This window comes from Triturus cristatus, chromosome 8 (assembly GCF_964204655.1).
Source record: "Triturus cristatus chromosome 8, aTriCri1.1, whole genome shotgun sequence".
Classification (NCBI taxonomy): Eukaryota; Metazoa; Chordata; class Amphibia; order Caudata; family Salamandridae; genus Triturus; species Triturus cristatus.
In genome coordinates this window covers 960,802,400-960,815,513 of record NC_140591.1, presented here as the reverse complement: position 1 = coordinate 960,815,513, position 13,114 = coordinate 960,802,400, and the positions used below count along the sequence as shown (strand labels likewise).

At 49.7% G+C, this 13,114-nt stretch overlaps 1 protein-coding gene across 1 annotated transcript in view; it reads left to right on the top strand.

Annotated features, from left to right (window-relative positions):
• The window catches only part of SMS (spermine synthase), a 586,561-nt gene that overhangs the window by 185,382 nt on the left and 388,065 nt on the right, over nt 1-13,114 (top strand). The window contains exon 2 of the mRNA XM_085622475.1: nt 6,763-6,883. Coding sequence (XP_085478601.1) covers nt 6,763-6,883 — 121 coding nt within the window. The remainder of the gene's footprint in view (nt 1-6,762; nt 6,884-13,114) is intronic.

Below are 13,114 nucleotides of genomic sequence, written 5' to 3'. Positions count from 1 at the left end.
TATGGCTAGTGTTGATCTTGCTACAAAAGTGGATTTTTCGAGACTGTTTTTAAATACATTTGTATGTTAGGTTTGTGGATAAATGCTCATCCTTTCAAGTAATCATTTTTAGTTGATGCCAGATGTTACCAAATACAAGTTTGGTTTATCCCTGATGATGAACGTTGCCACCCAAGCTTGAAATCCAATTCCAAGAGCAACTTCAAGGCGTCAAACGTCTTTTTTTTTTTTTTTTTACAATATGTCACTGACTTAAACTCCAGTTGCTCTGTTGAATTGGATGTCCCCTTTTAGTTTCCTAACTTCACTAGCCAGTTATTTTACTTTCTAGCACTGCTGTTCGCCCTGGCTTCTTTTGAGATAAATGATCATTTCTTAATTGGGAGGGGCTTCTTAAGAATTTGTGGGCATATTTATGAAATAGTGGCACACGCAGCAAGTCGCCTTGCTGCGCTATGTCACTGGGAAAGGGCAGCAATATGTCATATTTAAGGCATAAGGTGCATTCCTGACTTTTCCCCCTGCGCTGGTGCACCCGGGCAGCCTAGCGCCAATGTAGGCACCCTTGCACCATGGTGCAAGGTTGCCTACGTTGCATGGCATTGATGTGTGCAGAAAGGGACACCTTCCTGCACGAAAAAACCTCCGAGGCATATTCGGCAGCACACATTGAAAGAGGAAGTAAAGAGGAAAAATAAAATGTGTCCTTATTATGCCTCTCCTGGCGCATTCCCATGTTTACAAGGTCTTGTAAATCTGTGAATACATAAAAAAATAATGTGAGTTGCATGGGAACACCCACGCTACACCCATGGAACGCCTTCCCCGGGCAGAGTAAAGCAACACAGCGCTTTGCGCTGCATTGCATTACTACAGATTTTTGGAGCCACACAAAGCCATGCAAAGTGGCTTTGCATGGCTTCAAAAATCTGACTTCAGGTTTGCGTCGCTCTTGCACCACATGGCGTCGCTCTTGCACCACATTGCTTTGTGCAAGCGCGACACAAACCGGGTCATAAATATGGCCCTTATTGTGCAGCACTCCGTGTCTGTTATCGCTAGTAATAGATCAGACTTAACACGTGGTCAGGTAGCTCTTGTAGCCACCTGTCCCTTTTACCGTCTAGTCCAAACACTTACTTTTCACTGTACAACAGCTGACTTGGGGTTCGAAAGGTAGAGACCACATTTATTGTTGCCAGACATCCAATTCCACCTGGACAACCAACTGGTCCCAGCATGACATCCCTCCTGGACAACCTCCACAACCTTGGACTCTGCCAGATCGTGACCGAACCCACGCACTCAGCAGGACACACCCTCGACCCCCTCTTCACAACAGGGAACTCAATCACATTCTGCCACACCACCGAACTCCCATGGACTGACCATCGATGCGTCCACTTCACCTTCAGAACACCCACCATCCACAGACACCAGCACCTGTTCCCACAAAGAAACTGGACCAGAATCACTGACGACCAGCTAACCTCATCACTCAGCAACTCCACCCCAACCATCGCGGAAAACAACGACGCCAACACCGCAGCCCGAACCATGCACAGATGGATCTCTGACCGCGCCAACACAATAGCCCCCCCTCAAGAAAAACAAAAACACCCACACCAAGAAAGCTAGATGGTTCGCCGCCGAACTTCGAGAGTCCAGACGCACTTGCCGCCGCCTCGAAGAGGCCTGGAAGAACACCAAATCCACAGAAGCCCACAACAACTTCCGAGCCGCCACCAACACTCGCCACCAACTCATCAGAAAAACAAGGAAAAAAGCGATTGAAGACAGAATCTCTACTCATGCACACAACAGCAAAGAACTCTTCAACATCATCAAGGAGTTCGCCCAACCCACCAGCGAGTCCACCGACATCCCTCCTTCACAAGACCTCTGCGACAAACTCAGCACATTTTTCCACCACAAAATCAAGAGCATCTACGACAACTTCGGCGAAGACAACCAACACACTGAACCCTCACCAACCACCCCCGACACCCTGAAGCCAGCGATGGACAACTGGACAGCCCTCACCACCAAAGACACACTGAAGACGATGAAGTCAATCCATTCCAGGGCCCCCACGGACCCCTGCCCCACCACATTTTCAACAGAGCCGCCGACATCATCACACCCATTCTCTGCCACACCATGAACCGCTCCCTGGCAACCGCCTCGTTCCCTGATGACTGGAAACACGCTGAGACCGCCTCGTTCCCTGATGACTGGAAACACGCTGAGATTATCCTCGGCAGACCCCACCGACCTCAAAAACTACAGACCCTGCTCCCGTTCCCAGCGAAAGTCATCGAGAAAGCCATCAACCGCCAACCCGCCACATTCATCGAAGAGCACAACATCCTCGACTCCTCCCAATCTGGCTTCAGAAAAAAACCACAGTATGGAAACCGCCCTCCTCGCCGCAACAGACAACATCTGTACCTTACTAGCCAAAGGAGAAACAGCAGCCCTCATCCTCCTTGACCTCTCAGCGGCGTTTGACACAGTCTCTCACTGCACCCTAATACGCAGACTCCATGACACAGGGATCCAAGAAGAGGCCCTCGACTGAATCCGCTCCGTCCTCTCCAGCAGAACGCAGCGGGTCAGACCCCCCCACCCCCTCCTTTCCTCTCGGACCCTACACCTACCACCTGCGGAGTCCCCCAGGGGTCCTCCCTCAGCCCTACGCTCTTCAACGTCTACATGGCTCCGCTCGCCCCCATCGTCAGAACCTACAGACTCAACATTGTGTCATACACAGACGACACCTAACTCATCCTCAGCCTATCCAACGAACCCTACACCGCCAGACACATCTTTCGAGAAGGCATGGAAGCCGTCGCCAAATGGATGAAAAACAGCTGCCTACACCTAAACACCAACAAAACGGAAGTACTCATCATGGACCCAAACCCAGACGCCTGGAACGACACCTGGTGGCCCCCCGCCCTCGGAAGCCCGCCCACCCCCACAGACCACGCACGCAACCTGGGAATCATCCTGGACTCAGAGCTCAAAATGGACCGCCAGATCAACTCCGTCTCGTCCTCCTGCTTCCACACCCTCCGCCTCCTACGTAAGACCTTCAAATGGATCCCCCTCGAACACAGAAAGACCGTCACTCACGCCCTGGTCACCAGCAGGCTCGACTACAGCAACACACTCTATGCCGGAATAAACAAAAACCTCACCCGCAAGCTACAGAACATCCAAAACGCCGCCTCAAGACTGGTCCTCAACCTGCCAAGACACTGCCACATCTCCCAGCACCTGCGCACACTCCACTGGCTCCCCATCGAAGCTAGAGTCCGCTTCAAGACGCTCACAAGGCCCTCCACTACACCGGACCAGCATACCTGAATAGCTGACTCAAATTCCACGCACCCCAAAGGACCCTACGATCAGCCCAGCTCTCCCCGCACCAGAAATACCAGATTGGGAGGCGGCTCCTTCTCCTTCCAGAGCCTGGAACGACCTTCTGCTCCACCTCAGACAGATAACATCACTCCCCATTTTCGCGAGAAACCCCTCTTCGACATACCCCCTCCTTGATGGACTGGAACCTGCGACCCCCCCCCCCCCATCCCCCCCGCACCCTCCAGCGCCTTGAGACCCTTACGGGCGAGTAGTCGCGCTTAACAAACCTGATTTAATTTCAGACATCCATGTGCATCTTGTTGGCTGCCTCTCCAGTGATGTGTTGGATAGTTGAATATGGAAAGACAGAATTTATACTAAATGTATTCTAATATCAAGGCATGATGTGCAGAGTAAGTATTGTAGTTAGTGAGCAGAAATAATTATTTAATTTAATTAGAACTATACATGTGATATTCCTGTTGTAAAGTTGTAATATTGTTTACGGATCCTAAGTTTGTGATTAAACTAATATCAGGTTTTTACATTTCGGTTCTGGATATATCGATCTATCTGTCTGTCTATCTATCTGTGTATCTATCTATCTATCTTACTGCCGGTCGCTAGTAGGTAGTTACAGTTAGGACCTTGTTTCTATTCAAAAAGTGTGTTTTCTTTTGCCAATATCTTTGGCGCCTTTCGATGAATCTAAGCAAATATTTTAAAACGAATGGCTCACTTAATTCAGCTGCTGTGTGGAAAGTTTCGGGGTGATTCGTCATGTGGGGGCCAAGAGAAAGGGGGGTCCCAAAATGCTTTTTCTCCATGTTAATATCCGTAGGAAACTGTTGACGCAGCTACAGCCCGAACTACTGAACGGAATTACACCAAATTTGGCAGAAAGTTAGCACTCTTTTTGTTGAATGATGTTAATCCATTCAGTAGTTCCTGAGAAATGTAAACATTTCTCAGATATACAACTGTGGCTGCGGTGGATTTGTTAACCCTCCCAATCTCGAGCCTGCAATCTGATTGGCTGCCAACACTTCAAACCAGGAAGTGTTTGCAGCCATCTTGTGACTCGAGTCAACGGAGTTACAAACAAAGGTTAAAAATTAAGAAGAGAGCGCACGGTAAAAACAACCTGACACCCTAGGCCTGCTCAGGACCAAAGCAAGAATAAAAAAAAAAAATTGGGCGGGTTCCGGGAGTCCGACCGAAATTTTTTAAAAATTGAAACGCAGGATCCCGCCCCTTGTTTTCTTTAAGCCTCGGGGTGGGCCAGGTCCCGGGGGCAATGATTAAAATAGATGCGGGGGCCTGCGTGACCCTGCAGACCCAGGGACCGCGACGTCCTGGGGACCACCACTTCCCAGGGCTAAATTCAAAAGATGCTTGGGGGGCTCCCGTCCCCACACTGATCCACTTGGACCGCCACCTCCCCAGGGCTATATTAAAAAATAAAGATTGTGGGGGGCTCGAGCCCTGTGGGATGGGCTGGCTCCAGCAATGTCCGGGGTGCCCACCCCCGGGACATTGCAGTATGCTATGGGATGCTCCTGCCATCCCATAGCAAACGGTATGCTCGCTTTGAACAAGCAAGAGCACTTTGCTCTCGCTTGTTCAAAGCAGCTCCCTGTGGGTAAAACCCCATGCTGACTCCCGCAGGAGGCGGTACCCGGCCTGATCATGGGGGCCTTTTGCTTCTCCTGGGGCCGAAAAGGGCCCGGAAGGAGGGCTGCTCAGTCCCCCTCCCTTTTTTCAAATGTCCGGGCCCCCGGGGGGATGGGGACCCCGGGCCAAAATCGGCCTAGGGAAAGGGGCCGCTCTGCCCCCTTCCCCTTTTGTGAATGATATAAAAAAAAAGGCCTAGCCCCGTGGGCTGGGGTCCCCAGGCCGAGGGCCCCCCCCCCCTTTCTTTTTTTTAAAAAAATGGGTCAGGTCCCAGGGCCCAAAACGATCAAGGGATAAAGAAAAAAAAACACAAAGCCGGCAACTCGCCAGAGGCCTCGCCCCATCACTGCACTACTCTGCAAACGTTCCTCCTTATGCGCTCTTGATTGGGGATGAAGTCCCCTTCGCTGCTTAGGGTCCTTGGGGCGGGATTGCTGAGAGGTGGTCGGAGGCTACGCCCCTTTTCCCACCACTCTACAAATGCTCATCTCAGCGCACTGCTCATGGGGCGATGAGGTCCCTTTGCATCCTGAGGGCCTCAGGACAAAAGTGGACTTAATCCCCCAATCAGCAGTGCGCCAGGAGGCACGTTTGCAGAGTGGTGGAGAAAGGGGGCATGGCCTCAGACCACGTCTCAACAATCCAGCTGTATGGGGCTTACTAGTGGTGACAGGAGGACTAGTTGGCCCCCAGGGACCTTCAAGGGAAAAGGTAATTTCATCCCCAACCAAGAGCGTAGCCTGGAGGCGCATTTACAGACTGGAGGAGAAAGGGGAGTGATGTAATATGTGACGTCATCAGCAGTGCATTGCGGGGGTGCAAGTTCTAGTTAGCTCAGCTAACTACAACGGTTGAATTTCACAAGTTTTGTAAAAGTGAAATATCAGCCTAACTATAAAGTTCCTGTAACCTGTGTTTTTTTTCCGTGGAAAAAAAATATATATATCATTAAGTGAAGGATGAAACAAGTTGTTAATGTTGAGTAGTTTACACTAAAGGTGGTAAGAAGACGTTACCATTGACTGTGCTTATTTACATGCATTGCACACCTTTACACATGAGGAACCAATGGGTGAACTATAAGGTGTCTAGAGACAATGGCAGAAGTCCTAAAACCTTAAAAGTTTGAGAAGACATTTCCAGAAAGTGATCGCCTACAAATAAAAATTTGGAATTTTTTGAAGCAGTGTAGTTGGCTACAGAGACAGATGTTGGAGTATGTACAATTGGAAGTAGATCTCGTACAGGATGAGAATAAGCAGGACACTGTAAGATTCATTAAGGGCTTGAAGTGTGAACTGTCTCCACCAATCCATACATCTCCTTTGCTGTCTGCATCTCTGGCTCTGTTGCAGTCCGTCATTCTTACTTAATCAATTAGTGTCTTCTTTTTGGGTCTCGTTTGTTCTCTCTCACTTTCATTGCCTAGAGTGAAAGTTAACCAATGGATTTAGGCACCAAGATGGAGGTGGATTAGTGCGATATGCAGGGGCTGTGAAAGTGCAAAACCTCAAGCCAGTTTCTTGCTCTGGTCTGACGGAGGCTGCCACGTAGGCTAGGTGCAGTGAGTGAAGCATGCCTTTGATTTGAAGAGTGTATTTGTTTTTGGAAATCATGCTTTTTTTGTCCACAATTTTGTGTCTTAACTTAACAGATGAAGTCAATTGGGTTTAGGCTTTCAAGTTGTTAACATTTATTTATTGGTTCTTCTCTTTTCAGCTGATGGCCATGTCATCCTTGAAGGTCTACAACCCGTTTTTAAAGAGCAGGGAATGACAGCAACCATACATAACTGGGAGGACCATGGATGTTTAGCAACATTCTGCAACAAAAATGGAAGGTGAAACATAATACCTTGAATTTTTGAATAAAGACATAATTCAGCATAGCGTTTTGTTTGATAGTGTATTTACAAACCACTTTAATCAAATCAGTTCTGTGAGCACCACTTTTTGCCACCTTTGATGTGCCTTCCTTTTTACTTTCCTTAATAATTGTTTAAAATTATGCCAATGCCTTTCTAAGACTTTGATGAACACTGACCTGTATGCATAGATTTGACAGCAAATATGAAAACTGTATTGGCAAATATAATTTTCATAGGGGCGGAACAGAAGCTTAACTTGTGTTCTTTCTCTGGTCTGGAGGTTAGCTTTTTTTGTTAAGGTATTCTTTATAGTCCTACCTAATGTCTTTTGGTCCGGAGGAGAAAGAGATCAGTTTCCTGTTCGTTTCCATCTTATTACGAAACACAGAATTGTAAAGTCTAGCTTCTGTGTTCATGTTGCAGACTTACCTCACTTGTGCCTTCTAGTCATTTTGCCAGCAAGAAGGCAAGACTCCCAAATCTTTGGTCTCATCGAGAACTTCTTATAGTTTAAGAACATATATCAAGATACTAGTTTACAAGTGTCTTCAAATGCTATAGCCTCACCTGAAAATACAGGTATGGCTTGATCTCCCCTCTGCCCAGCTCCTTTCAGGCTAGCAAAGTTCAGTGCAATGGATTTAATAAAGTAGCAGGGGTATTGCATTTACAGTAATGACCTCAGTAAAGTGGGCAAACACAAGGAGATGATGGTCGGAGGGCTGAAACCTTTCAGACACTCACCCCCAGTCACAGATCTGGGTTGAATCCATCATCATTCTCTATCTCACTTTGCCATCTCAGTTTGGACCTAGCTATATGCAAATCAGTCTTGACCCTGTGCCTCATGGGGAAGTCCAGCCCAAACTGCCAAGCCAGATCTTGCCTGAACCGGAAACAAGCATCCTGGGACCGGTTTCTGGGTAACACCCTTCATCAGCCAGGCTAGCTTGAATCCAGTGGCAAAGTGAGCAAGGGACCCATGTCTGGGGATAATCTGCCAACTTAGGGCAAACAAAGCAAACACAAGGAGATGATGGACGGAGCACTGAAACTTTTCAGACACTCACCCCCAGTCACAGATCCGTAAAATGGGACCATCTAAGGCCTTCTCAATGTGAAGATGGCCACTTCTTAGTCGAGACTACGATGCAAGTTAATATGTTTCTCAAATAAGCAGTGTCAAGACCCTTATTTCACGTTGCAGGACCAGCATTACTCAGCAATTCCAAACTTAATCCTGGCCCAAATCAGCTGATCAGGTCATCAACCTAGAAAAAAAAATAGTCTGTAGTGAATATTACCAGACACATTTTGGAAATGTAAAGGTATTTCAGCAAAATTCATTTTTTTAATTTATTTATTTAAATTTTCCAAATCCTTTATTGAGGAAGTTCAAGTCAAACACACCACATTGTGCTACAGAGCTGATCAAATTTTCACCGTAAAGACCAAGTCTAACATTCAGGGACAAGTCACCTTAACCTTGCAAGAAACATTAACATGTTAAGGCTAAAATCACATCATCTTTGTACGAAGTTCCCTTGCCACATGAGGATCACACATTCGGCAATGGCAACAGTGGGAAGCGCCATGGGGCGGGGGAAAGCCTATAAGGAGGGGGGAGGCAGTGATCTGTCAACACCGGCGGCCGCTGCGGGCGCAGGGCCGGCGGTGAGCGCGGGAGAAGCAGCGCCGCTGGGAGGAGTACAGGAGTGGAGGTAGGTTACCAGAGGGCCCCAAATGTTAATGGGTCGGGACTTGGCGGGTAGTAAGTCCCAGAACTCCGTTAACAAGAGTCTGACACCGAGAAGCGTTCTCCAGCCAGCTCTCAACTCTAGGAGCACGCCTGCGACCCCAACACATAGCCACCCTATGCCTGCCAGCAGCATTGCTATCAGGCGCCGAGAAGCATCTGGACAGAATTTTACGAAACCAAGAAGGCAAAAGGGAGGGTCGGGATACACTGTAGTGCTAATAATGTCCGAGATGGTGGAGCACACCCCCCGCCAGAAGTCGGAGACCTTGGGGCATAACTATGCTAAATGTGCGAAATCTGCCGCAGGGGCAGCACAACGCATACAAGTGTCGTTTGGAATGAGCCCAAGCTTGTGGAGCTGAGCGGGGGTGCTGTACAGCCTGTGCAAATACCTGAAATGTATCAGACGAAGTCGGTAATTTGGTGACAGCTTCTTCGTCTGGTTGCAGCAGTGTAGCCAGTCTGCCTGCACTATAACCGTACCAAGATCTGCGCCCCACGCCTCCCGCGCACGGTCTGTAGAGTTAGAGGTGGATGCTTGAGTAAAAGCATATAGTTTGGTGACCAGTTTATGTGGGGAAGAGGATTTATATATGAAGTCAAGAGCTGGCATTGTGGGTGGGGGATGAGGAAAAGTAGAGTGTAATTTCCGACAAATAGCATGCAGCTGGTAGAATAGAAGCGTATCCAACGGGCCTGAAGAGTCAGGAAGTGAGTAAAAAGTGTTCCCTGGGTAAAGGTCCGCCACTGTCCGCAAACCCAGACGCGTCGCATGTTTAGACATGCCGGAAGGCTGGAGTGGGGGGAAATCAGGGTGGTTCACAAGTGGCACAGCATTTGCAGAGAGTAGGGGAAGATTGGAGAGCCGGCGAAGGCTGGACCAGACCCAGCGCAATGTCTCAACCGTGTCCACCTCCGCCCGCGGGCGCACCGCCGGCACGAACAATACTGTGGACAAAGGCCAGGGGGATGCTATATCCGTCGTAACGGTCACATGAGGTTGATGAGGAGTAGGATGGATCCAGAAGTGTAGAAAACTGGCCTGAGCGCACAAGGCATATATCTTGAAATCGGAGGTGCCCAAACCTCTGGCAGACATGGGGAGAGTGAGGATGTTGTATGCAACTCTTGGTTGTTTTCCCGCCCAGACGAGCCAAATAATTAGAGAGCATATTTTGCGAAAGAAATGAGTGGTGAGAGGGATAGGAACGTTCAAAAACAGGTAGAGAAATTTTGGCAAGACCACCATCTTGGCAATGGCGATCCAGCCAGCCAGGGAGAGCGGAAGCCGGCTCCAAGTCGGAATCTTGGATTCCAACCAGTCAACTGCACAACCGAAGTTAGATCTCCACAGTTCGTCCAGGTCCCTGCTTAACCAGATACCAAGATCCCGTTTGTGTGGGCCTCGGGCCCCACACGCTAAGTCCGGTGTGAATGGCATAGTGGCATCAGTTAAGGGAAACAGCACCGATTTGCTCCAGTTTACCTGAATACCAGAAAGTCCACCGAAGCGTATGATTTCCCGGACCAAAGGGCTGAGGTTTTCCTGAGGGTGATGGACATATAAGGGAACATCGTCCGCGTACATGGAGACAAGAAGGGAGCGGGCCGAAAAACCTATTTCCCTGTGAGTGTGGTGCTGCCGGAGCCTGACCGCCAAAGGTTCCATTGCAATGGCGAAAAGCATGGGTGATAGTGGGCAACCCTGCCTGGTGCCACGACCAATGCTAATGGGGTCAGAGATCTGGCCATTAATACGGAGATGTGCCGAGGCGTTGGTGTACAGGAGCCTGATCTTGCGAATAAATATTTCACTGAAGCCCATGCGTGGTAAGAGGTAGAATAGAAAAGGCCACTCAAGCATATCAAACGCCTTTGTAGCGTCCAGCAGGGCAGCCACCGCGGGGAGATAGGGATTGATTTGGTGCAAAACTGAAAAGATTGTATGAAGGTTAAGCGAGGTGGCTCTACCCGGAATAAAACCAGATTGGTCCGGGAGGGCATGAGGGGCGGTAGGAATTGCCACGGTCAGCAGGCTTGTCGGGTTTAAGAAGCAGAGTTATCATAGCCTCTCGGAGAGACTGAGGGAAAAGTCCAGTATCGAAGGATTCATTATACATAGCCACCAAGTGTGGTACTAGAAGATCTGCATACATTTTATAGAATGAGGCCGGTAGGCCATCCAGACCAGGAGCCTTATCGCCGAGTAGGCCACTGATGGCTGCGAGTATTTCCTCCCTAGTGAATGGTACATCTAAAAATTCCCGGTAGTAGTCCTCAACCCAGTCAAGCGCAATAGACTCGAAGTATTGATCGAAGGCGTCCCGCGACGGGGGGATACCAGCAGAATATAGCTGAGAGTAGAAGTCAAGGAAACTGGACTTAATCTCCTCCGGGGAGGTAGTCCTAGACGGACCCCCGTCTCTGAGGGCCGTAATATAGGAAGCCACACGTGGGGGGCGAAGGAAATTAGCTAAAGTACGTCCCGGGCGGTCGCTTTCACCAAAGCGGCGAGCACGGCCCTCCCTGCCCAGAAAGGAAAGTTCGCGATCTGCTTCTTCAGAAAATTCCATGTGTTTTTGGCGGATTAGTGCCAGCGTATCAGGACTGGGGTGTGCAGCCTGGGCAGCATCCAGATCCCTTATTTCCATCTCGAGCTTGTCCAGAGTGGTGCGGATGGAACGGAGAACACCGACCTGTTTGGAAATGCATCCGCCCAAATGACGGTCTTGAAACCTTCCCAGAGTACAGAGGCCGAGTCCACGGATCCCGTGTTTAAGTCAAAATAATTAGTAATAGCAGTTTGAACGTCTGCGCAGAAGAGTGTCCCGGAGGGCGTTTGGGGGAAGACGCCAGGTGAATGCACGTTGCGGGGAGTGGAGAAGGCTAAGGCGAATCTGGACCGGCGCGTGGTCAGGGAAGGTACGCGTCATGTGTGTGGCGTCGGTGAGCCAGAACAGGACATCCTGGGATGTCAGCCAAAAATCTATGCGTGACCAGCAATCCCTCGCACTGTTGACACAGGTACCCTCACGGGCATCAGGCCAAAGGTGGCGCCAAGCATCCTGAAGAGAGTTATTGGTCACAATAGAGGTAAGGGCCACGGTGGTGCACGGGTGGGACTCGTGGGAACCAGACCGATCAATTGCCGCTGATAAGGTGACATTAAAATCCCCTCCCCAGCCGACAGCCGCTGGGCCACAAGCGGATATGAGATGCCATATATGATTAAAGAAGTCTGGGTCGTCCGAGTTGGGACCGTAGACTGCAGTGATCGTCACAGGCTGGGCCAATAGTGAGCCATGGAGTATCACATACCGGCCCTCCGGATCAATAATTGCCATAGCAGTACGCCAGGGAAGGCCCCTGCGTATCACAATAGAAACCCCCCTAGCATATGATGAGTTGGTAGAGTGTGATTCTCCCCAATGGCGTGCCTGGATTCTGGAGAGGAGCCGGGCATCAAGTGCGTCTCCTGTAAGAGGCATATGTCCACCCGGTGTCGCTGTAAATGTGAGTGGATCAGTATGGCCTTACGATGGTCATTCAGGCCACGGACATTCCAGGTCCAGCAGATGGTGTTAGTCATGAGAAGGTGGCCCAAAGTGTAACTTTACACAGCACAGGTGGGGAGTGCCACGGGCAGGAGCCATCAGGGTAACAGGTACACCAACTAGCGGGACAGTTTGGGGAGAACCCAAAGGAATTAATCTGGCGGATAGGGAGCAAAGATGTATAGCACGCCGGTAAACGGGGGCAGCGCCCAGCAATCCTAGACCAGGCAAATGCATTAAGCAAGTGGAGGGAAAGACGAGAAGAGCAGTGTGTTAATAGAACATAGCTAACAGTTGACTTGAGGCAAAAAGTGGACGGAAAAACAAAGCAGTGTCTCAGTCATGACATGTGAAAGCAATACACAACAAGCAAACCATGGCATTAAAAAGCCACATCCCCAATAGAAGGGCGAAAGACCCCGAAAACCCCCCCTCCCCAACTCATTCCAACCACCCCGGCAAAGCAACCCCTCCAACCCTGCACCCACTCCAACCCCCCAAATTGGGCTGAGTCACCCCCCCCCACCAAAAACTGTAGAATAGGGAATCATCCCGAGGGGGCATGGCAGGGCTAAGCGTACATCCCTGCAGAGAAGCAGGGTGGCCAAGCTTAGGTAGTAGTGGGCATCCCACAGAACAAGAGTTAGTAAAACCCCAGTAACAACACTTCAGTCATTGTTTCTAAGACGATCCGCGCCTTCAGGCTGAGCTTTGGGAGGGGAGGAGCGTGCCCCCTTTTCGAGTCTTTGGGCGAATGCCAGGGCCTCCCTAGGATCCGGAAAGACTAGTGTTTTGGCACCCTGATGGACCCTCCGTTGCGCCGGGTAAGCCAGGGAATACGAGACATCATGCTTCTGAAGAAGATGTTTGGCAGGAAGGAATTCTTGCCGG